General features: G+C 41.7%; 1 protein-coding gene across 1 annotated transcript; it reads right to left on the bottom strand.

Moving 5' to 3' along the window:
• Positions 1-3,623: 3,623 nt before the first annotated feature.
• On the bottom strand, positions 3,624-25,098 carry ppp1r14c (protein phosphatase 1, regulatory (inhibitor) subunit 14C). Its single transcript, XM_053844034.1, has 4 exons — positions 24,771-25,098; positions 8,396-8,479; positions 6,924-6,956; positions 3,624-5,623 (listed from the first exon to the last, which is right to left on the bottom strand). The coding sequence occupies exons 1-4, from the start codon at positions 25,002-25,004 to the stop codon at positions 5,549-5,551; spliced, it is 426 nt and encodes a 141-aa protein (XP_053700009.1). The 5' UTR covers positions 25,005-25,098; the 3' UTR covers positions 3,624-5,548.
• Positions 25,099-25,983: the final 885 nt, after the last annotated feature.

Here is a 25,983-nt window from a genome sequence, read left to right on the forward strand (position 1 = left end):
GTCAGTGTTCAAAACAGAAGTAGCTCAAACAAAAACTTGTACACTTGAAGTTCATTTTATTAAGTATACCCAAGACCATATACTAGTAGTTCACACTTCTTTGGAGTAAATTGGAACATTTTTAGTTCACTAAAGTATACTTTCAAGTATTCAGAAAGCATACAAGAAGTATGCCACTGGTGTTAAAGACATATACTTCTCATCCGCATTTCATTTAGTCAATGTATATTTAAAGTCCACATTATTTATCGGCGAAAACTCTATAAAATTGTTTACCATGTGCACCATCCAAAGGAGTATGTGTTCACCTCTCAGTCATTCACAGTTAGCGATGTGCTTCCTAGTACATCACCAACTAATGCCCATACATACATACTCACAGTCAAACAATGATTCAGTAGTTCATTGAAAGTACTAATTGACAACTGTCAAAAGAGAACAAAATAATATCACAGCAAAAGTAGCTATAATATCAAATGTCTGTTTTCTACCCCGTTCACCCAATTCCATGATCCTTTGCACAGTTTGCTTCTGGATTGCCTCAATAATATACTTAAAATCCCTAATAAAAAAGTAGTAGTAGTGCCTGAAGTATGCTTGAGTATAATTATACTTCAGTGTGCTACTCTTAAATATGTCAAGTGTAGTATGTCAAAAGTAAACTTCAAGTGCACTTACTTTTTGCTGAAGAAGTGAAGAAAATAAATGCATAAATGCATAAATGGGTGGGGAAATATACCAAAAATGCTGACACTGCAGTTGTCTTTTAAAGAGGGGCAGCAGCTTGACAAAATCTTTTATGGTTTCGGTATGTTATTTTGCTCCTCAGTAGTGACTACAATGAGCGTCAGTACAGACATGGTGCATCAAAATGTAGGGGAATCATCGGGATCAAAGCAGTATGTTGCCAGAGTTTTGTTGCCATCTTGGATCCATCATCTGCCTTTATAAACATTTTCGAACGCTCAAATGCTCAATACAGCCCTAATGTAGAGATGCGACTATTATTGTATGACAGTGGAGGATGTGACACGTTTGGTGCGACAAGGTGATTTGAAAGAGAGAGCTGATCGCAGTGGTAGCTGGGATTCACCACTCACTGAGCTGCTTCCACAGTAGATAAAGGATACGGTTCTACCTCTCTGATGACCTACTCATCCCCCTCCCTGAGATGAATTTCATTTTTAAGCTGACGTTTCCACACACTAGCGAGACTTGTAAAAATAAAAAGATCAATGTTGGCAAAGGAGTCAGCTTGAACTCGCGCCCGCGTCCTTCTCTACGCTTGAGGGGCAGGAGTTGTAATATTTATGTCTGGAAAGCTGAAACAGTGAATGGACCCAGTCTAGTGTAATTAAAGAGATTTTCAAAGAGATGGGTTTTCTTCACACACACATAGCCACTTGGAAGTGGAGCATGTGCGTGCTTCCTTATATAGTATTTATATAGTCAAGTAAGGAGGTCACTCACTGGGATTTACAACAAGAATAAAATATTTAGTCAACCAAAGAAACGAATCTCACTTTCACAAACATTGAGGTGAGTTTTATGGTTGTAGTCTCCAGTGAAAGAAGGAGGGCTTGAGCTTCTCCAGAAGGTGGACAATGAAACTGTGACCTCCTTGTACACTCAAGTGTGTGTGTGTCATGTGAATGGATGAGCTGCCTTCAGAAGCGTGACAGCATTTGTCTGATGCTGCGTTCGGGTTCCACTCTGATGGAGACGAGTCGGTATCTATCTTCCAGTTCAAGGGTGCTGCTGGTGTCACAGCTTTTCTCATCTCTGTTGCGCGTCCCTCCTCCTCCTCCTCCTCTCTATCTGGTCTGTATCGCTGGCAAATATCTGCATGATGGATCACTGCAGGCTCCAGGGAGAGGGCTGGAATGATGAGAAACGTATAGGATCGGGAGGGATATTAAAGATGCGGACAGGGGGGATGGTGAGACGTAAGACGGCCGTCGATGATTTCGTTGTTCCATCCTCTATATTCCACCGCTATCGTTTTAGATTTCCTACAGCATCAGGCTGGCAATGAGCGACAGGCCCTCCTGGTGTCAGATTTGCTGGTGTGCAGCCAGCTGACTGACACACTGGTGGGGAGGGGACCCTCCCGTCCTTAACCATTCTCCTCACATTCACCTTGCAGTCCCAATTATTCAAGGCAGCGTGCACGAGCGCTCGCATCCAGCCAGCCAGTCAGCCCCAGCTGTGAAAAGTGGGTCACAGAATTTAAAGGCGCACGCGGCTCTTGCTTGGCTTCCTGGTCAACTCTTCCACGCGGTTGCGATTCTTGCAGTGAAACCCAGCCGGCTGTTGGTGTGTCCCTGCATCAGAAGGCATTTATTACCACAATCACGACAAGACTGAGCACAGACACTCGCTGTCTTTCAGATATTGACCTCAATTTGTTCATCTCCCTTTCTGCCCTGAATGAATGAGCTGTGCTGTCAGCTAGCAATAGCTTGAACCTGGTTTAACAGGAAACTAGAGTCCAGACAGAAAATCAGTTTTAAACCTTCGAAGCACTTCAGGTTTGTTTGAGTGTACATCAGTTGTACCCCCATTCGTCATCTGAAAAAAAAAACAGCAGTGTTTGAACACGGCGATCTATAAATATGTCCACTTTTATTTCTGTTTATTTTTCTATTTCTATTTACAATTGAATTGACAAACACTTCTTTTCCGGTAGAGAGCTGCTAGATATAGTTCTTTTTTATAGAATGCCTTTAATCTTTCCACTTTGTTTTTTTTTTCAGGTGTACACCTACTATAAATGTTGCATTTTTATTGCTTTTTAAGCATTATGAAGAGAGTTTCATCAAACAGTCCTCTCATTCTCTTCCTTTTGTCTTCAGAGACAGCCCCAGCACCACCTGCTGGCATGGAGGCTAACTAGTTCATGGCTTCATTTAGATCTTCTCCATTCAGCCCACTTTTTATTAAATTTTTTGGATGGCTAAAAACATTGCAAGAATCTTCCCACCTCCAGAACTCAAATGTTCCGACGCAGGACCAATCATCCCATTAACAATGAGGTCTAATACTGCGTTAAATTACGAGAGGAAACAAGTTATTTGGCGGATAGTCAACTCAATGCAATCCACTCCTTTCTGTGACTCAATGGTATCTTCAAATACCAGAGCTCATCTCGGAAAGCTAGTTTAAAGCAAAGGCAGAGCTATTTAAATTTCATTCCACAATCCCTTAAAATGGCATCTCTGGTTAATGCTGTCCATGTGATGATGGTGCTGGTTTGACTGCAGAAAGGTTGACTGGTTCTCACACATACCAATAGGCATGTTTCTTGTGGATTCACAGGGATTTTGCCCACCCTATTCCTGCAGTGGCCACTTGAGGATCACAATGTTCTACCTAGCAACAGTGTACAGTGGAAAACTAGTCCATATGGGGCTAGACGTGCCGCAGAGCAAGCCTACTCATGCGTACATTGAGCAATAATGTCATACTCTGATGAGTCCTTTACTCAATGAGACAGGACTGGCCTACTAAACTACTGCCTCACTGTGTGGCGCTAAGGGGGAAACACATTGCAAGCATGCCATGTTCTTCCAGGCAAACCACCCAAATTGCCTGGAAATAAACAGCAGACACAATGTCAAACAGTACAGACCCATTCTGCATTTTTATTATCAGCAAAAACAAGTCACACATCACATCACATTTTTAAAACAAGAACGCTTATTGTGGATGTACAGAAAAATTAAAACTGCAGCAAAACTCAGTCTTAATAAAGGTATAAAAAAAGGAAAGTGTATTTTTATTTTGTGAAAATAAAAAATTTACGGCAAAACCAAATGTTTCCCTGCTCATGCTACGTACTTAAAACACATGCAAACGTAAAGCTTTCTAGCGTGGATCCCATAAATTATAAAATCCTATTGCCCCTTAAGTGATTCTATACTGAGGGAACTCCTAGGTCGACGTGATTCCAGGACGCATCTCCTTTGCCTATAGCGGCTTTTCTCTTTTCCTTCCAGGTCATGGATCCCAAACTGATCCTTTTCAACCCAGTAGTGAATAGATTTTCAGAAAAGGATCACAAAGAAGATGCCGTTTCATGAGACCATCTGCATCCTATCGACAAAGACATTCTCGCAAACACAACCCTCATTCCACAGTGATCACTGTTTACACGACCAGAACCTGGGAAGAACATCAAAAACAGCACCATTTTAAAAAATCCTGGATTTTCCTTCGACGTGACAGTCACGTCCATTAAAAAACATAAGTTCTACAAAGTCATATATGGTAGCTATAAGTTAAAAAGATTATTTTTTGCTTAATTATATTAATTATCTAGGCTTTGTTAATGTTTGTAAGCATGCAAGACGAGGGCTTTGCGAGTGTGAGAAATCAAACATTGCCCTGCTTTTTTTGTCTTTGGCAGCTGAGGGTTCGTCGATCACGTGGCGAGCTGCGTTTAGCTTCATTCCGGTTAGTTTGTGAATAACTGAAATGAAACGGAACCCAACCCTGTTACACAGTCATGATTGTACCACAGGTTTTAACATGTCGGTGCGTTACAAGAAACAACCAAAATCTCCTGGTGTAATGCCATACTGGATTAGCCAACCCGAAACTTCCTCTCTGGTGTTAAACACAGATTCAATGGTTCCACCACTCATCATGCTCAACACTTTCCCTTTAAGAACTTTCAGTTGTACTCAGGTTCTGACTCACCCTTTTGTGCCTCAGGTTGTCAGTAGTTAAGGTCCAGTGTTGAGAAATAGATGAGTTAATCCTCTATGTCCCTGAAGGCAACATCTCAAGAGGTGTGTTCGGTGAACCGGGTGTGTGAGATGTGTGTTTGTGCTTCAACCTAAGCAACCAGCTGATATGTCTACAGCAGAAGTAGCAGGAAAAGCAATGGTAATTGAAGGTTTGTCAATCATACAGGTCTTTGTAGTTGAACTACAACACCCATCATGCTTCGCTGTGGCGGCAACACGTAAAAACATGGCTGAGCTTATAAATTATACTAAAAAGTACAAAGCCCCTTTAAATACGCAGGCAGAATATAAGGATAATGACTTGAAAGTGAGACAAAAAACTGTCGAAGACCACGACCTCTTTCACATGAACAATAAAATGGCAACATGGAGTACATTTTTATTGAAAGAAGTTACAGTAAAACACCTCAGTAGAAAAACCATAAGCACTGTATTTACGTAGTGCTACAGCTACTTTCACACCCACCGCAGTACAAACGTATTTGACCACCCCCCTTTCTGTCAGTTTTTGTATGGCTGTCGGGAACGCCACACCAGCTCTTACATGGCTCTGAAGTCAGGGCTGGAGGTTTCCAGCAGGAGACATAACAGCAGCGGCATTTTTTTTTTGTTTTTTTAAATATCATTACGTACCTTAAAACAGTCAGACTTTTTCATGTGACACACCTTGTTATTCTATGTGCAATTAAAATGGATGACGTAGTGCTAGATGCTTGAGAGTTTGTGGTGAATGTTCGCGGGGTTGTGTTTTGATTCATGTTCATGTTCGGAGTTTTCAGTGGTGGCACCTCCGGCCATTATAGGCCCTTCTTGCTCGGTGCACTGAGTTTCCTCATTCCCCTTATCCTGCCCAGCAACTCACGAACAAAGTCCTGTGAAGAGGAGAGGAAACAAAAAAAAATAATCAGAAATGCTTCTTGAAATGTGATTTTAATTGTGTATCTTCAGAATATGTTCTTAAGTCCAGCCTCGAGTTGAATCCAATGTTTCCCCTCCCATGGCTTTCAAAGAGAACATTTGGTGGTACAACTGAAGGTACTATGGGAAATTACGTTTGGGAGCACCACGCCAAGATAAGAAATCTATCTTTAGGTGGACAGTACGGTGAAACATTGAATTCTATTGAACTCCTAATGCAACCCAGGAGGGTGAATTCTGCGTCGACATTGGACACAAACGTCCACTTGACAATCATGTGACGCGGCTCTTGCCTTAGAAACTTTAGGAGATGATTTGCCGCCAAAATTGACGGTTCCTTGGTATAGCACATCATGACAAGCCTCCAAAATGGTTTGGGAACCTAACCTCTGCTGGTTGAAGCTCCTCCACAGAGAGAACTACCACCGTACCCATCAAGCCCTGAATTTTCATCCATGATGGCGTGACTCCCTGGGAAGCACGTCGGACTACAACTCTACCAAGATGCTCATGACCTCATTACTTACAGTTACTCTCCCTCTGTACCTGTCCTCCATCTTGTTCTCCCACTGTCTTGTCTATCCCAATCCTATCTCTTCCTCCACATCTTGTGTTCTGCTAGCTCCCTGTGAACCGATTCTGTCTGTCACCACCCCTGCATCTTCATTCACTCCTCCATTTGCTGTATTTTTTGGCCGTTGTTCACCTTTTCCCTCCATCGTCTTTGACAGCTGATGCCTTTGAGAGGGATTGTGTTCAAAATGGCATCTGCGCCTCACCATTCTCAGGGGATTAGGGGTGTATTTGTTTTTGTGTGTGTGTGGGAGAATTAGCAAGGGTGTAAGGGTTTTACACACATGAGCGGCTGTCGACCTGGCTGGAGAATGACCTTGTCGTGGTTATGACAGTGTGACCCAATGTCCGACACACGCCAGATGGGAGGTCCTGGCTGAATGGGATTGTTGTACGAAGCTGTAATGTGATTGTCTGCTCCACCTATAATGGCCATGGTGGCTTAACCCCGCCTCACCCAAACACTTAACACCTTAGTACACACATATTTACACGCGTATTCATGGAAAGATGGAGTCGATTTGCTGAAACTTCTTTGTGAGTCATCGACGGAAGTGACACAACTGGGTCACAGCAGACTGTCTGGCCTGATAGCGTGGCATTTTACACACAGATCAATCATATTAATCCACTCCAAAATCTTCTCAATACTGTTTATATAGAGCATTTTAGTGTACTCACCTCTGTGGGTTTGTAGCAGTCTATTAATGATTCCTGCCGGGAAGAAAGGGAGAGCTGGTTATTAATGAATGCGTGGTGTTCTTTTGAAACTTTTGAGCTGTGCAGTTACTCAACTACTGGTTGTTCATCTAATATTTAGGCATATTTCAAGGTTTACCGGTGGGAAACACATGAAGGAAGAGCAGCGGAGTGAAGTGAGAGCAGTGTCACTTAAACAGCCAAAAGATGGAATTTTGTTATCTCCACATCACACTGACTTATTGCTTCTCCCACTCATGAGTCGTTTAGTTTTTTGTAAAAATGAAATCTCTTGGGCAGTATGCCACTTTCAGGAAGCATTTAAACAACAGGAATAGTGGTCCAATATCAGCATGGCACTGAACAAAACACCCTTGATTCTGTGATCAAACCTGGAATAACATAAAGTGAAGTCAGTCATTGATGTTTTCAGAGTTTAACTTGTTTTAAAGTGGTTATGGAATTTCCTTTCTGAGCAACTACTGGTGTCAACTACTCAATAGCAGTCGCTGTACTTGGCACATATTAACCAAACAATATCAGCATTTCCACTTATGCTCAAATTGAAATTAGACAGTAAAATGTGGTCTGATTTAAAGTTGTCATTTATCGATTTCAGGTGATGGAAAAAGATCACTGAAGTCAGCTGTAAAGACGCTTTACATCCATCCACTGCTGCCATCTTAAAGTGGCCCTGAGGGATGACGTTACCACATGACGTCTACTGCATGATTTTACTACATGACTTCTAACAAGGCTCCCATTGAGGTCAGAAGCAACATAAAAAAGAGGTTACTTTTGATGCCTGAGTAAAAGAAACTCTGGCATCAGCGTCTTTTATTCATTTCATTTGGACTCCTACTTTTATTCAGTCTTGATCCCTCATTTTAACATTCCATATTCAACCTCTTTAGCACTACGGGGCCATGGCGACCCAAAAGTAATGGGCCTTTTCAAAGGACGCATGCCTTTCACACCATATGTTGAGCAATTATTAACCCTCTAAACAACCATTAGCATAAATGGTCTTGTTTTTATTAATTCATATGTGCTATCAAAACAGCTGTTGAATAACTCATTGTAACTCAGCAGCAAATGGTGGCACAATGTCATGCTTTTTTTGCTCATTTTCAAAGATTATCATGCAGTAAAATGTCAAAGGACACACTGAAAAACACATTAATCAAGAACCACACTTTACCTGATATCCATGTCTTTATCAGGAAAAACAACAATGCCGTTGTGGCTTCAGTGATTGCTAATGGTGCCACATATGAATGAACTAAATTTGTGGTTAAAGATGCATTTTTCATGGAGCGGAGACCGTAACAACATTTGGTCGTGAGAACATATTTCAGTGATAATGGCATGTGTGGAGGGAAGATATCGCAGCGATAACCATTCCATTTCTCCTTTGAAAGCACCATTTTATCAGACAAATGGTGTATACTGACCTGCAGTTTGCTGGCTCGCTCGTCGTCGCTATTGACTTCCAACAGGTCGTCGATGTCGATCTCCACCTCGGGCATCTCCTCCTCCTGTAACACACACATTAGACAGACACGTTACAAAAATGTACTCAGAATAAAACCAGTTAAGGTGCTTGGCTACTAATGCTGCGATGGGTAGCTGTTTATTTTACTGAGAACTCGGTCCAAAAACAAAGGGAGGGAGTTCAGACAGTGTTGGGAACCTAAACACAACATGAACAGAAAAAAAGCGACGACACGTGTGTTGTATTGTACTGGATGGAAGAGGTGGAACAGTGACATTTAAAACCTACTAAATTGTACAATGAAGTTCGTGGAATGTTCGTCAGCGTCACTTTCACCTTCTATTTACCATTTTCCACTCACAGATTTCCTGGCGAAACAGCGCTAAACTACTGTCGCACCCCTGAAAAATATGAAATGTTCCTTTAAAATCCGTTTAGTGCCTCAGTAAAAGTGCCATTAAGCTCCATGTACTGACACTGAGACAACAAAAAACTCACATCCACGTCAACAGCATGTCAGCAGAGTCTATTAGATCACGAGTGACTGGAATCATATGGAAATGTCATCGCTGTACAGCGGCGCTGGCTCGGGCTGCTTGGTGGTTAGAGGCTGCTCTTCAACCACTTCAAAAGGTCCCATTTTCCTGCGCTTGACTTTTTAGTTCACCACAAGGCGCACGCAGGGAGGATCAACCGTCTCACACGGCCAGTTTTGACTGCTAATCCACTCAGTCATGTATTTAAAGGCTGAAAAGCCAAATGTTAGCTTAAGAAAACGGCTAGCTGTTAGCAGAAATATACTATGAAGCTATGAAATAACTGTGCTCTGCTTTTTAAGAGTAATTTAAGTTTTAGGAAAAGTTTAAGAAAAAAAACATTTATGTAATGAATAATATGAATAATATGATGAATAACTATTTGAGATTATACAAGCTGCAAAAACAATGCTACATTTTCATTTCATAGAAAGAAATAAAGCAATTTTTCAATGGATTTTAAATCAAGGATCTTATTTTATTTCAGTCTCATTTTACGTGTTATCATTTAGCGTGTAGTCTTTGTATTTACATCTAAATTCCTGATTCTTCACATTGCTTATAGAATGTCATGAATCCGTCATGTATAACAAACTATGAGCAGATTAAAAAGGTACTTATTGCTAATCTTACTGTACATTCATGTTACATAAATGTTTATTCATATAGCAGCACAAGTTTAGGAAAATATCAGAACTTGAGGTTCTTTATAAGACAGCTTAAATAACAGAGGACGACGATCCTGGTTCGGTGAATGTTAAACGCCTCCAGTGAAAAGTCCGATGCGTCTGTGTGTTTTCGTGTTCGCCCGACTCTCTGAGGATGCTAGCCTTTCTTTTGCCCGCAGCCTGGACTGGTATTCACACAAGGCAGCAGCAGCCGAGTGAGAAAAGAAAGATTTAGAGTTGTGCTCTCGGCGGCAAAAGTCTTTGTGTCTCAAACAGATGTGTGTGTGTGGAATTACAATTACATCTTTTTGTTATGGTTGTTGGTTTTACTCCATCTTCTCCACAGCCACTGGACTTATTCCATATTCATCTGTTTCTTCTTCATCTCTTTTAATATGTTTAAGATGAGAACAGCCACATTTGTTGTCCTTATTTAATACTTCAGGCAGCATGGTGGATTTTTGTTTGCTATTTTTGAGTGAGAATAAAGGGGCGGCTTTCCACAGTTTTATGAACACAATTATGTCAATATATTTGTAAATTGTCATCAATCAAAAAGCATCATGTTCTTCTGTGATGTTTATTTACTATTTATATATATATATATATATATATATATATATATATATATATATATATATATATCCCCAATTAATTTAAGTGTATAACTCAGTTAAACTGCCTTTCTTTCTTGCTCTATTTTAATATTGATGGAAAGATGCATGTTGATTTACTTTATAACAACTTTACTTCATTTCAATCACATTTCTTTATTTAATTTTGCTATTTTGTAAAAAAAAAAAAAGCCTATCAAATATAATAGCTATATTATATATACTTGAAATTACAAATATTAACCCCTTACGTTGCTGAGCATATACAACAAGAACTAATGTTTATGTATTACACGATATTAGAATTAAATTTGGGATGACTGACAGTTCGCAGATGATGTTTAAAACATTAAAATAAATCTATATATCAAAACATTCTGTTACATCGCAAGGACAACTATTGTAATTTTGCATCCCCTATTTTGACGGATATTTCTCAGTATTACACAGCTTCATCATTTTTGCCTCGACATCCATGTCAATTAAACTTGCTGACTCATGCTTGCCACACCAGGTGAGACCACAGAAATCCTCCTTCAGATGTGCCACCACGGACCGACGTCCCACTCAGACAGGAAATTTCTCGGAGAAACCGAAATCCCACTTGCCATTGACGCTGAAATGAGGCGACGCTGGGAATTGATCAAAGCTTCTCCACCATTAGTCGGCCCTCGCTGCACTTTGAAAAATAGTCAGAACAGGTTTTGTCCCCCCCTGAACTGCCATGAACAGGGGAGCCTGTTCACAGGTTGATGTTGTGCCGGCAGGTGATCTGGAGTGTGTGATATATAAGCTCACACAATAACACACAAAACCACTGCACATTTCAACAGGCACTGAGCATGCACACACGCAGTGTGGGTCTGTGTGAAAATGTGTGTGCATCCGTGTGTTGAGTTATCAGCGATGGCCTGCAGTCAAGCTTGACACATAGGCCACACTTTTCCGAGTCATCACCGATCAGCATGGCAGAGGGTGACGGGATCCCTGCTGACAAGTCCCAATCGCACACACACACACACACACAGAGATGCCTGGTCAAACACACACACCATTTTCTGTCTATTCACAGCGCAGTACAACGACCTACATTTACTTCTGAAGACGAAGGTTCTGCAGCACAAATCCATTCTCACACCCTCAACAGTGAGAAAGATAATCCTGACCAGCATCCCGTGTGTGTGCTTGCACGCCGGGCTGCTCTTTCAATTAATTTGATATTGATCCGGTATTGTTTTTGGCAGCTCTGCATCACGGCCTGTTCAGTTCACAGCACTTCAATTTCCAGGTAGTGGCTGTCAGATTCAAACAAGTTGACCTTTGAGCAAGCAGCAGATGCTGAGGAATCTGTAGCAAACACAGGTCGAGACAGCATTTTTCTTTTTTTTCGGTTGGGGGGTGTCTGGTTGAACTAAAAAAGGGGGTGCTTTTTGATATCCCCTCAAAAGGTCAACCCAAACTAGGGTCATAAAATAATCTCCACAACTGGACCAAGCTTATGAGTGAAGCTGATCGTCCACACACACAATTCTCTTTCCCATCGATCTCCCGCAGGGCAATGTTCGCTATACAACGTACTTGAGAAAATACTTAAGTAAATTGCACCCAGTGCTAGAAATAGAAACACGAGTGCATGCGAGCACATTTAACAGTCCAATAAACACTCACACTGTTGTCATACTGGTTGACTGACAGCCGCAGAAAGCAAGGGTCACACCCTCTACCTCTGGGAAAATCCTTTTCAGTGAAACTTGGCTCGGTGACAGTGCTAAGTCTGTGAACAGCGCCGTGGATATGATTCTGGGTAGCTTAAAATGCATATTTTTTAGGCCATGTTTTGGGATGGTATGATCCACTAGCTTTTGAGCGCTTTTAAGCTGACAGGAGGAGCTTATCCATAACTCCATTCAAACATGAAACGTTAGTAAACATGAAAAAAGATTTCTTCATGACATAACTCAAAAAAAAAAAGCTTTATTTTATTTCAGAATTGTATTTAACTGAATCGCTGTATTTGTATTACATTTTTTAAAACAGCCTTATTTTATTTATTTAACTGTATTGCTGTTTGTTTTACATATTTGAAGACAGCTTTATTTTATTTATTTCACTGTGTTGCTGTATTTGTTTTACATTTTTGAATAATGCACCTGGCCTAACTGGTTTGCAGATGTGCTTGACCTTTACTTTAGGATTTCATTTATGAAGCACAGTTCACCAATAAAAAATTGGATTTCAAATCTTCTTACTTATTACTTACTATATATATATATATATATATATATGTGTGTGTGTTTTGGTTTGCAACCGCAGTGAGGAAGGAAGTTCACCACATGGCTGCTCAAGGAGTGCGACACACTCTTCAGTCAAGTATCAATACTAGAGTAGTGAACACACTGGGAATTGGATATTATAAGCAAGTAGCAAAGACTAGACACAGCTTGTTCATTTTTCCCACGATGACAACATTATGATGGGAATATTTTTTGAGTTAAAGCCAATATCGACTGATTTGATGTTGGAATCTTTGGCTCTAAACCCATCAGCTGCATCTATAAATTATCGCGTGACTACAACGCAATCTCTTTGCTCGATTCTGATGTGTCGAGAATAACTGCAAGACGGCATGTGAGAAAAGAGATGGTGCATTCGGAGCAGACGGCAAATCAGTGCCGCTTTTACGCAGCGAGCGATGAACAGTCACGCTTACTGTTCCTTAATGTGTAAAAGCTAGTTTGTGTCCCTGTGATAACAAGGCAGCAAGTGTTTGTGTAATAGAGGAAACTTTGTGTGCAATAGGCATGAAAGACAGCAGTCAAAGGGGAGGAAAAACAGTGGGTTGTTATCTGCATAAAAAGTGTGTCAGACATGTTTTTGCCGACAGCGGAGCAGCCAACGGCACTTTCAGTCTGGTCTGCCGTGATGAGGCGAAAGCATGAAAGAAGCCTGACCCGTGTGACTCATAAACTCTAGTCAGGATCGACACAAGCATCAAAGGCAAACTCACACTCACTTGGTGTCACTCAAACTTGTGAGCACAGCTCTTTAAAGAGTCCGAGGTTTGGAGCTTAAGTCAGTACTGACACCCCACAGGTTGAGTGTCAGAGAAAACGTGTCATTCTAGTGTGTTGCTGTTTATATACCTCCTAACATGGGGCACCTCTTTAGAGTTAAAAAGTCGTTGTTTATTTGCTTTATCTTGTAGCAACCACAGTTTAAATAGCATCCCCCCTTGATAGCTGCTGTTTTGCAGCTTGTATGCATAAATATATAGGGAGAGCATTGATAAGTGGGTCACTGGGAAGATGACGCTAAGAGGACGGAGGAGGCGGCGGAGGCTTTTGAAACAGCCTCCGACTCAGCTCTCTCCACACTGCCACTCAGTGCCACATCAAAGTGAGGAGGAACTCAAGGTGGGATCAATTCTTCTTCTGAGATTCAGCAACATGAGGGGGAGAGACATCTCCGTCAAGAACACCACCACTTTAGCTCATTCTCTGAACTAGGGCCTGGATCCTACCCCACCTACTTGGGTCGACAGACACCCAGGACACAGGCTTAAACTAACCAAACTCTGAGTAGTGTTTAACCCCAATAGAAGTCAGCCTTTTCCACATAAACGTTGCACAACAACAAGGTGACCCCTGGTGGCTGAGGTAATTAGAACTGTGGCTCGGACGCTGCAGTGACCGATAGAAGATAGAAATCTGTGTTGGAATGAGGTCACAACGGAACCAGACCCCTGTTCGATTTCTTCAGTTTTTTTCTTCTGAAACCAAAGTCACCGCTGAAGAGCCGCAGTCATTTACCTCACAACCAGATATGCTGGAATGCTTTTATTTCACTGCTCAGAAAGAGGGGATCAGAGCTCTCTGCGCTGGAGCGCCTCAAATTGATATTAATGTGGGGTACAATGTGAAGGAGAACAGCATTTTAGCTGGGGAGCTCAGCGTGGTCGACTTCTTTCTTGGATTTCAAGGTCAGATGGACATTAACTATTACCCCGCTGACCCAGTGTAGCTTCCCCAAAATCAGTCTGCACCACTTAAATTTGCTTTCAAAACAAGAGAAAGACACTCACTTTTCATGAGAAACTCTTATCCCAAGTAAGCCACCGCAGAAACAGGAAGCGCCGTATGCGTTTATGTAGCCTCATGTGAGCAACAACCATCAAGCAACCCAACTATCCGTTTCCAGATCATGTACAGGCCACCTGATGCTGTCATGGTTAAGTTGCCAGTTCAAGTCTGAGAACTAGCCATGACCCGGAAGCCAAAGTTCTTGGCTACTCAATTTTTCTTTCGGCTTGAGGCATTTCCACTGGCAACTGATGACTTTAGGTATGTTTATTTTTCTCATTTATTCTCAGTTTGCTCATGGTGTGATGCTCTTCCAGTGACATCACTATACAGCAGTGCTTCTCAAAAATTTGAAATTTATCAGAAGTAGACCTCTGCATTACATTGTATTCATGTTAACATTAAAGAAAAGAAAAAAGAATATAAATCAACTAACAATAAAGAATAACTTTATTGACATTGTTTTTGGCTGCAACCGAAAAGACAATTTGCCCGAAAAAAAAAAAAAAATCAAATATCATGAGTGGATGTTCAATAACACTTTATTCTAGTATGGCAAAAAAAAGTGTGTTCCGAGGTCACATGTATCGCTCCACGGCCCGCCCAAGAGGGCCTGCCCCACTATTTGAGAAGGACTGCTATTCCGGGACAAAGTTACTTTGCAAAACTATTTAGAAATGGCAACGCATGATCACATTAAAGTGCAAGTGAACAAGCATGCGAAGTGTTCAAATGTTTTGAAAGTGTTTGAAAAATAGTATAGTATATAATAGTAATAACAGATAAATATACAAATACTGTGATAAAAGCAATAGCTGTAAAAGAAGGAAAGTATTACATATGCAACACCGACATGTGAAAGATGCCTTGGTCAAAACACTGGGTTCCGTCTTATGACTCAAAGCTGGTTTGGGCAGCTTTTCTTAAGATGACGAATGAAGACTGGCATTTCTAAACTGTGTGTTGTGTTGTTTGATACCAGGGAGTGGAAGCAAGATGGTTCTGGTGAACGCCACCGGTAAAAACAAGCTTCCCAATGAGGCGGTCACAGATGAGTCTGAGATGGTTTTCACTTCCTCATCAAAAGCCTCACAAGAAAATGTATTGCCTCGCTTCATTACTGTCCAACCTTCACACCTGGCAGCGCTATGACTCACATTGCTGAGGTCAGTGAAGGCAACAGTGATGTTTAGGTCTAATTTGAGCAGGGATTTGGAAAGAGATTTGATGTCCAGAATGGATTCAATGTACTTCAAGCATCTTGTTGTGATGTCACCATGTCTTCTGGGAACATCACAGACAGTTACTGAACGTATTTGGACTCAAACTTTACATGTAAAAGGCAATAAAAGTACTTCTTGGTTACGATAATAAAATTAGCATTGAGAAGAACTTACTCTTTTTCAATAAATAAAGAACATGATGCATAATTATTGGAAGGTATCAGCTGCTGCAGAAGCTTGTTCCCACGCTGATTCAGCTGAACTCTGGAGGACAGGACGCTATGTATTTCAATGCAGAGCAGAGGGAGGAAAGGTATAACTGAGCTGTCTTGTTTTACCGGTCGTCATTGCTAGAGGGAATCTTTAAAGTCTATCTTTTACAAATAACATTGCAATATCGGTTACACTTTCTATTGGGGAGGATATACAGGTATTTCTACAAATGAACTTCTTATTCATATGCATATTCGCGATATATTACCATGCATTATTGAGACCTCAGCTAAAGAACAGTTGGTCTTTGTCTCATGACTATATTTCACGGTGTTGTGGTTCAGGGCTCAAGATGAGCTCTACTGTATTAACCACCCTGAGGCGAATATATTGACAGCTGGGGCCCAGTCGGACCTTCACCCTTGGAATAAAGCGGAGCCTGCGGCTGAATGGGCTGGAAACATCAATAACAGCGGGGTCACTCATGAACAGTCCACCCAAGACAATAGCCTAAATGTGTCTATGGAAAGGTGAACAACACGTTCTTTTGACGTTCTAACAACAGTGATCCAATGGATGCTCAGCTATGGAAAAGACTTTTCAAATGACATTGAACTAAATAATAGAATGTTGAGGGAACCTAAGTAGACAGAGACGGTGGAGCAAAGGGAACTGTGTGTGGAAGACATCTAAGCATCGCACAGCCTTTGCCTTTGCTTTTGCTTTTGCATCTGCGGTTTACACATGACACTCCAGCATGCGCCCGTAACAGCTGCCGTCTCTCATGCGCTAAAAAGCCTGGGTGTCAACACCTCTGATTTGTTAGGCCGCAGATGCATGTGTCGACAGGTGAGATGTGAAATGAGCCATCAAATGCTTGTCTGCAAACACACGGCGCACACACTTGCCATTTGAATAGATAAATATCTGCGCATTTAGAAACAAACAATGTAATGACCTTCCTGACAAATCCATAACTACATCAGGGTCATCAGTAAACACGTGTGCTATTGACCGACTAAATCTCCCCGTGACTGGATCCGTCAGCAGGGCCTTCATGACCAGGTCTATCTGGTGACATATCAGCTAAGTCGTGAGTGACTTTTAAAAGCTGAGCAAAGAAAGTTGCCCGTGTGAGGTGGTAGTAGAGAAAGCTGTGGAATGCTACGATGACTATAAATAGCGGGAACCCCGGGGTGAGATGCAGACAGGCACTGGGAGCAAATTCTAGCGGGTCTCTAACTAGGTTTCATTGTTGATGGATCTTTTGAATTAGTTCCAGCCAACTTATTGGCTCAGTTTCAGCCTTGTTTTTGAGTTTCTAAAATTTTAAACCTTTATTACGGTGTGTTTTAAATCCTAAGAATTATTGCCAGGAAGTGAGGCCCGGAGGAGAAATGGCTAACACACAGTCAGAGGTGACTTTCTAGGTAGATAAAGGAGAAAGAGGGCTTTAGAAGAGGCTTTTCAGTAGTTTAATAAATGATGGTGGGGCTGACTCTCCTAAGACAAAAGTGAAACTAAGTTAACCTCCCGATTTGACAGGATCCATAACAACACCAGAGGTCAGAGATGTCGACATTGGCCGGAAATATACTCAGTATAAAGACCAAGACTTGACGCTCAAATGTTCTTAGGGAAATGACCAGTGCTGTAACACAATCCTGGCTCAGGAGGTTCAGCCTGAAGTTATTGAATGCTGCTAATGACCAGGGCTGTGTTCCCCAGTTTCCTCCTGTGCTGCTTCACATGACAGCATTTCTCCTTCTCAAGCATGAAAGCAGAGTGAGGGGAATTGTTATTGACTGTGTCACAGGAGATGTCAGGAGAGTTGGTGGGAGGTTGATAGATAATGAGATGGATGAGATGGTTGGAATGATGCAGAAACTCTCTCTACACAACACAAACGTTCAAGCCTCGGGGAAATTATCTTAGCTGAAGAAAGTTCGCAAATAGTGTTGAGGTTTTTTGGGCTGAATAGAAGGCCAATCATACATACAATGCATGCACTCTCACCTCTTAGTTTCTCTAAGTTTTTTTTCCTGTTGACTCTTCTGTGTTGACCACTATAAACCATGAATAATGTGACATCGCTTCATGTGAACAGTTATGATTCATTCACAAGGTTCATCTTTTAGTGACTATAAATATGTAATGCATAGTAGAAAACTAAAAAATCCAACTCTCAAAATGCTTCTTGCTTTAAATATTTTTGTCAATAATTGTACACTATTATTGATGAATTCCAGATAAATAAATAGAATAAAAACATCCTCAAATGTGACTTATGCTAAATATATAATAAAACGAATGAACTATTTATTCTTGAAGGTTTAGTCACTTGAGATCTTCCCGTGTCATTTACATTTGTCATGCTATCAGTTGGATGCATAATGTCAACAGTGATTTGGGTTTTTGATTGAGGACCGAAGGATTTGTCTCCCTTATGATGCCGGGAAAGTAGGATGAGCTTCAGATGGAAACGTGACAAATTGGTGATGGTCATCCTTCAGCATGAAGGACAGGAGGATGCTTTCTATTACTATTCACGGGCAGTACAGCTGGCTGTTGGCTCAGTCAAGGCTCAGTGAGAACGTTAATATGTTGCACTGTCTGCTTCAACAGAGGTGTTCTTCCAAAAACAAAAAAAAAAAGGCATTCACACACAGCAAAACACACGGGCCCGAAGGCAGAACACGGTGTTGCTGACTGTGTCTGTGCTTCTTCACATGAATGAGCCTCATTGACGGAAGCTCTATTGACGCCCAGCCACTAAAAAGTGGGACATTACAGTGTCTTTCATCCCTTATGCAGGACAAAATAGAAAGTGCCGACTCTGCAAGCTTGGAACTGAATCACCATTCACCCGTGACAGACAGACATCACCACGCATTCTGTCGGCTCACAATCTTGTACTCCTTTTCACAGTCCACTGCTGGTTGATACAGAGTGACACTTGAACAGTGATCCTCATTCCTGATTTATAGAATAGACTACAAAATACCAAGCTTTTCTGGTATTATTTAAAAGAGATAGTCTACCATCACGTGAGCTTTTCCATCCTATGACCTTCAAATGTGTCTAGAATAAACCTGATTTAAAATCTTAAACAGATTTGTACCATAATTTAAACAGATAAAAATGATAATAGAACAAGAAAAGCACTCAGAGAGAGCAAATCTCCACCGGTAAAGAGGCCTTTAAAGAACTTAAACTTAATTTCCTGACACAAATCGACCCAAAGCCATCAAGCGACAGCGCCGAATCCTTGAACACCAGAGAGCATGGAGTGTGTATATCTTGCGTATTGAACGCAGGAATTGTTAGAAAAAACAGAATAATTTGGTCCCCACACATCTCCCGAAAATTTCAACCAAATCCATAAGCAAGATATTTTGCACACAAACCAACCCTGTCGAAAACATGACCTCCTTGGTAGCACTAAAAACACTCGAGCCAGCCAGGAGTCGAACCTAGAATCTTCTGATCCGTAGTCAGACGCGTTATCCATTGCGCCAGTGGCCCAACAATGGCACAAGATGGTGGTTGCATCAAAAAAAAAACTGCCCAGATGGCGATCCGGATCACTGAATCATTTGTTCCTCATATCCTGAAAACTCCATCCAAATAGATCTATAACTTTTCAACGCAACCACAGCCACCTTGGTGGGGGTCATGAAAAAGGAAAAGTTATTTACGGGGAAAAAGAACAATCACACGATAAAGGAAATCTAATCTACACTGATCTAATCTATTCTATTCTATTCTAATATCATTCCAAATAGACAAACATTAGATTTGTTTACCCAATAAGGACATTATTTGCTACATATAATGTCCTTATTGTGGCGACCAAGTGATCAAGTCTGGTACCAAAGCTCGATAACCATTGCTAATTTCATCCACCTACGGAACAGGCAGCGATAATGCTTCTGATATCGACTACATAAAGAACTGTGCAGAGGCACTTTCTCCTTTGCTCTCCCCTTCCTGTCCTCTGAGCGGTGAAATGAAGAGAGGCAAAGTCTCCCATGAGAGGGGAGGGTGGAATCCATCTCTGACAAAACCTACTCTCTGTTATCCTATAGCCAGGAGACATGGAGAGTCGACCCCCACTGCTCCACACGAATGCAAATCGAACAATGTAAAGATGCAAGAACGTTATATACGAGAGGGTTGTCGACGTAGTCGCATTTAGGCATGTTTCACTGAGCAACTGAGGCATAGATTTAACCATCTGCCTCATTGCCTTGTCAAAAGGGAGGCTAACAGCATTTTATTTCACTGTATTCTTCTTGCTTCTTAACCTCTAGAATGTTGTGTATCATATTTGTCACAAACAGAAAAGCACTTCCATAGTCTATATATATATATATATATATATATATATATATATATATATATATATATATATATAACAACAGTTAGCATGCCTTATACTCTGGTTCATCTTTTGATTCATACTCTGCAGTAAATCTGTTTAGTTTTACTTCTTAGCAATGATGAAAAGAAATACTTACTGTATGTGCTCAGATGAGCCCAAATAAGAGAAAATTAATATACATATATATTTTAATTAATTTATTTAATTATATGTATATTTAGCTCTTGTTTTATATATACACATGATGATTTCGAGTCAAAGGTGGAATATGCATTGAACTAAACAGTGTAGTGATGACTGAATAATTAAAAAACGTTGAGTCGTGACTATGCTTGATATTGGGTGCTGTTATAAATAAAGCCTTCTAAATATGGATTAGAATGCCCTCCTGGCTTCTTTTTATAGACAGAAATGTCCCAGATTACCTGTATAAAGCAGCCTGTGTAGCAGTAAAAGAATAACACAGTCTGACACACTTTTCCTGAAGACGAAGGGCTGCTAAAAGAGACTTTCGGGTCGGGTGAATGGGTAAAAAGAACTGCAGTGGTTGTTTCTTTTAAAACGTTTACCCATTGCTGCTGTGCTGACTGACTCATGAACTTTCCTCTACTGAGGCTTCTCTAACGGAAACAAGGTGTTATAAAAGGTCAGGATTGATTATGGTTTCTTTTATGTTGCATAACTTGGGGCACTGGGAAGAGCTGATCCGCATCAGTGAAGGTGAGCAGGATAGAAAAAGAGGGGACGGAAGGGAGGAAAACTATCGGAGGGTCAGTGCTCGCTGGTGTTTGGACCTGTAGCTCATCGAAAACCGTTTTATCCTTTGTGTCTCTGAATGCGGCTCAAGTGAATCTCCCTCCGCCACACATCACACGCTCGCAGCGATATCTTGTATCAGGTTTATGTATGAAAACTGATACAGAGACTGACCTTTAAGCTGGACTCGTGCAGGCATATCAGCAGGCTGCCCACTCACTCTATCTCACAGACACTCTCCGCAGCTCACACACACCTCTGTCTAATTTTGGACCGACCATAGAGGTGCTAACAGACATGATGACTGTGTGACTTCCTGTTTACACTCATGTGATCAAACACCATGGCGGTTAAGTCCACCTGCTCAAACAGTGGCGTCATCTCGCTATTCACGGCCCGAGCTGAGTGACAGATTGATGGAAGTGAACACGCAGTGAAGCTATAACAAACGCTCTGGTTTCATTACCTGCTGTCCAGAACAAAAGCTGAACTGCCGCCAGATTCCACTCAACGCTGCGCTTATTCAAGCAGCCAGTGTGATATCGGAGCGGATAGTTCATGTGATATTTTCCCATTTGCTGTGTGAGAGGCTAAACATGAGGAGGTGTCACGCTGCTGGGAATACCTCAGCAGCACAGTTCAATCATCAAATCCAGGTTACCACATGGGGGACGAGAAGGTTAATCATGTCATCTTTTGGGGAGAAAACACATCTTTGAACAGAGAATTGGACTCTTCACACTCTCATCTGAAATAATATATCATTTCCTTTCAGTAACCTATTGCGTCACTGGATGTATTTAAAGTACTATCCACATCTGGAGCCATAACTGGAAAATATGTATATTTAAATCCAGCATTTTATCACCTCTGTCTATAGGGATATATAGTAAATAAACTCACTTTTGGAGCTACGATAGCAAGTTCTGGTTTGGGGTTTCTGTGGGGAGTGGGTGCAGTGGCAAACCTCAAGAGAATCTGAGCAGAAACAAGGTTCCTGAGAGCTTGTAAAGGTGTCCTCTCCAAAGGCTGGACAATGTGTCAGAGCAAGAGTGAGTTAAACTACAGTTTGGGTTCAGTAGAGGGTGTGACATGGAGCAGAAAAAAGGAAGTCAAGTCAACTCTCTTTCAGCTGGGAGAAGTGAAGGCATAGAGTAGGATGGCTTCATATTATTTGGCCACAGACTACCTCAATGAATGTAAATAGTTTGGAAGGCATTTCTCTCTGAATGTGTGTGTTGAACACCCATGAACGGTGACTAACAGGAAGGAAAGCCCAGAGGCATCAACAACAGCTTGATCACTAACACATTAGACAGAATTTCTTTTGCATACAAACATCTTGACTGAACCTCTTTGTTGAACGATAAAGAGAAGCTTCACTGCATTTCAATTTGCTCATGTTGTACAATATTCATTGATCCACTGCTACAATGACTTGAAAAGAAAGGCAAACCGCCCCTGCTTTGTTTCCACACCTCATAAGTGTCTGGTTTATATAATTCAACTCTATCCAATGGTTAGTAACAGCATGGTTTACTTGTGTTGGACACTAAGGATTATTTTATTGTCGGCTGCATGTAGATAAATGTCCTTTGGAATGTTTATGAGCATTCCATGACACAGTACCGAGTAGCCTGGCTACATAACCCTGACACAAATTTGACTTGTTGCGTTCCATAAGCCTGGCAAATCACTGAACAAATTCATGAGAATATTTTAAAATTGTAGATGTTTTAAGGGTTTGAAATGCATGTAGTTTGTTGCATTTACAGCCAGAAAAATAAGGCACTAGTAAAAATAAGGCGTAGTTTAGACAACAAGCCCCTTGGGCGATGATGTTTGCAGATGACATTGTGATCTATGGTGAGCGCAGGGAGCAAGTTGAAGATAAGCTAGAGGGGTAGAGGTTTGACTTGGGAGACTTGAGGAATGAAGGTTAGCCGCAGTAAGAGGGGATACATGTGTGTGAATGAGAGGGAGCCAAGTGGACAGGTGAAGTTGATAAAGAAGGTGGTGGATTTGAAGTACTGAGGCTCAACTGTCCAGGGCGATGGAGAGTGTGAGGCAGACTTGAATAAGCGGATGCAGGCTGGATGGAATCATTGGCGAAAAGTGTCCAAAAGGATGGTGAGGCCAGCGATGTGGTATGGTTTGGAAACAGTGACACTGAGGAAAAGACAGGAGGCAGAGCTGGAGGTAGCAGAGATGAAGATGCTGAGCTTCTCTCTGGGATTGAGCAGGATGGATAGGAAGCAGTAGATCAGAGGGACAGCACATGTGCTCAGGTGTTTAGGAGACAAAGTCAGAGAGGCTAGATGGAGATGGTTTGGACATGTACAGAGGAGAGAGAGAGAGCCAGTACATTGGTAGGAAGATGTTGAGGTTGGAACTGCCAGGCAGAAGGTGGAGAGGAAGGCCAAAGAGGAGATTGATGGAGGTGGTGAAGGAGGACATGAGGTTTGTAGCTTTGAGAGAAGAGGAAGCAGAGGACAGGGTGAGATGGAGGAAGATGATCCACTGTGGCCACAAGGGAGCACGTGAAAGAAAAAGAAGAAGGTCCACACGTTCAGTGGTGTGGTATGTATAGTGTAAGAACATATTCTACCTTTATTTTTTTTTTTTTATGTATCGCACCTAGCTCTTAACATACACTAACAATTTTCAGACACTATCACAGCTAAAAAACATCTGTATTTTTCATTAATATATAATAAATTGATCATTAGATTTTAGGATATAGCGGTGGTTTTATTTATTTTTTTTTTATCTAAAAGACATTAGCTAAATCCTTTGTTTTGTGTAACAGCAGGAGGAAAATCTAAAGCAGAATTTGTCAGTCAGAGCAAACACCATCATGGCTCACAGCATCCAGGACTGATATGCATGTGCATTCATTAGTATTTAGAGCAGCTCCCAGTGAGTTGGACACTTGCGTCGCGATGCTGCCAGCGGGAGGTGACAGGAGTGTCTGTTATAAATATGACATATTGTTTTGTTGCAGGTGTAAATTCAGAACGCAGCGCAATCATGTTTGCCATGCTGACAAATGAGCATTGTGTGCAAATGAAAAGGCTGTTGGTAACACTCCTCGAAGATATCCGAGGAGTGCCAGGTTCATGTGCACGTGTGAATGTGTCATCGGCGATTGGCTCTGTGTGCGTCCATATGGGTGTTCATGCAGAACCTCTGCTGCTGCTAGGAAGGGGGTCAGAGTCAGAGGAGGTGATTGGCTGGGGAGGAGAGTCACAGCATCAGCACATCCTTAACCCACTGCCCTTCTTTTTCTTGCCTACCTCCCCTCCCCCTTCTATAAGCTTTGGCAGCATACTGTGCTGGTTAGTGGGCACACAAACACACACACACACACACACACACACTTGCCTGCAAGGAGAACTGAGGGGGTGAGTTTCAACCTCTGAAGGGAATAAAACCTTCCTTTTGACGTTGCTAAGGCTGGAAACATGTGCTCAAGAACCATTATAACTTCATGTTCAGAACCCCAGACTGCAGCGCATTGAGGGGCAACTATGTGGTTTCTCTTTTCTTTGCGATGCTCTATAATAAACGGGCTGCAATGAAGTAGCTGCGGTGAGGTTATAGAATCCAACATTAATAACACAGGCGAGATTTTTCTGTCCTCTCATCATCTCTGAGCCTGCAGCAGTGTAGAGGACAAAGAGAGGAGCCAACAAAACCGACCACAGGCATGAACGCTGATCTGTAATGTAGATTCAGTTGTGTATTTATTGGTGATGGAATGACGGCTTGTGCGTCTACGTGTTCAAGAGAGTGGATCAAGCTTCAGGATGTGGAGCCAGATGTGTGCGGTGGACAGGTGCGTGGACTTGTTCCACTAACCTCGCAGTCGTACAATTCGCTGAGCTGCTCGATGATCCACTCCTCCAGCACCAGTCTTTTCCGCAGTTCTTTCCTGTCGTACTTGACCGTCACCTTGCCCTGCTTCTTCTGGACCGGGTCGTCGCTGGAGATGGGGCCGGAGCCCACGCAGCCTACACCGGGCGCAGACTGGAAGAAGACCCGGCTGCCGGCGGTGGGCAGCGGGGCACTAGTCTCGGTGCTGGCGGCAGACATTGCGGGGATGTGATAGCTGGTCAGAGATGTGTGAATGGGTGATCTGAGAGAGAGAGTGGAGGGTGCGCGACAGACAGGAGAATGATCCGGAGCTTTTAAACAGCTGCTATTTAAAGCGCAGCGCCGTAGACAGAGAGAGGGAGGAGCGAGAGCTGTAAGAAATGCGCATCCCAAGCGCAGTAAAACTCAGACAGCCTCTTCTATGAGACCAGAAATGTGTCAACATGATTTTATTAAATCCTTATTTTATTAAATTTACTTACATATCGTGTTCACAACCAATATACGCGTATGAAGGTAGCGCTGCACATTAAACCATTTTATTTAAAACATTCTATTTCATACGAATTAGTTATGTTGAAATGTTTCCTAGGAGGAATATAATGGACACCATTTGGCGAACACCTTTTACAGTGTGCCAGCCAATTTCCCTCAATGGCTCTTCTCTGCCACGCTGAACGCGCAAATGCTGGAGAGCTCAGGCGCCACCTTGTGGCGCGTATTACTACGACATAAATGCCCCAATTCATAATAATAAACGGGTTTCTCTCAATGCGAAGGAGCAGAGATACTTTGCTTTGAGCGTCCAACTTAATACGGTTGGACGTTCATTGACAATTATCTTATTTGCAATATAACATTGCAAAATCCTGCTAAAAATGATGCAATAGTTGTAAAATATAGTATTTGTGTCCTAGTTATGCCATATAAAACAGTCTCACTTGTACATGGAGAAATGTTTGGAACAAAGATTGATAGATCTGAAGTGTAATCGCCATTTACAAGTCAACATAAGTGAGGGTTGTAAGTTGAAGTTGCCAGCTCTTTGTTTAACAGTTGCAGTGTCTCTGGGTAAATTATTAAACTTTCCTTCACGGACTTTAGTGCCATGTGATCTGTCTATTATAGAAATGGATAGATAGATAGATAGATAGATAGATAGATAGATAGATAGATAGATAGATAGATAGATAGATAG

The sequence above is a fragment of the Synchiropus splendidus genome, chromosome 15 (genome assembly GCF_027744825.2).
Source record: "Synchiropus splendidus isolate RoL2022-P1 chromosome 15, RoL_Sspl_1.0, whole genome shotgun sequence".
Lineage (NCBI taxonomy): Eukaryota > Metazoa > Chordata > Actinopteri > Syngnathiformes > Callionymidae > Synchiropus > Synchiropus splendidus.

Coding starts and splice junctions, on each gene's coding strand:
- ppp1r14c (XM_053844034.1), bottom strand. CDS start 25,004: ATGTCTGCCGCCAGCACCGAGACTAGTGCCCCGCTGCCCACCGCCGGC. Junction 8,480..24,770: donor GCGAATTGTACGACTGCGAG/GTTAGTGGAACA, acceptor TGTGTGTTACAG/GAGGAGGAGATGCCCGAGGT. Junction 6,957..8,395: donor AGCGAGCCAGCAAACTGCAG/GTCAGTATACAC, acceptor TCTTCCCGGCAG/GAATCATTAATAGACTGCTA.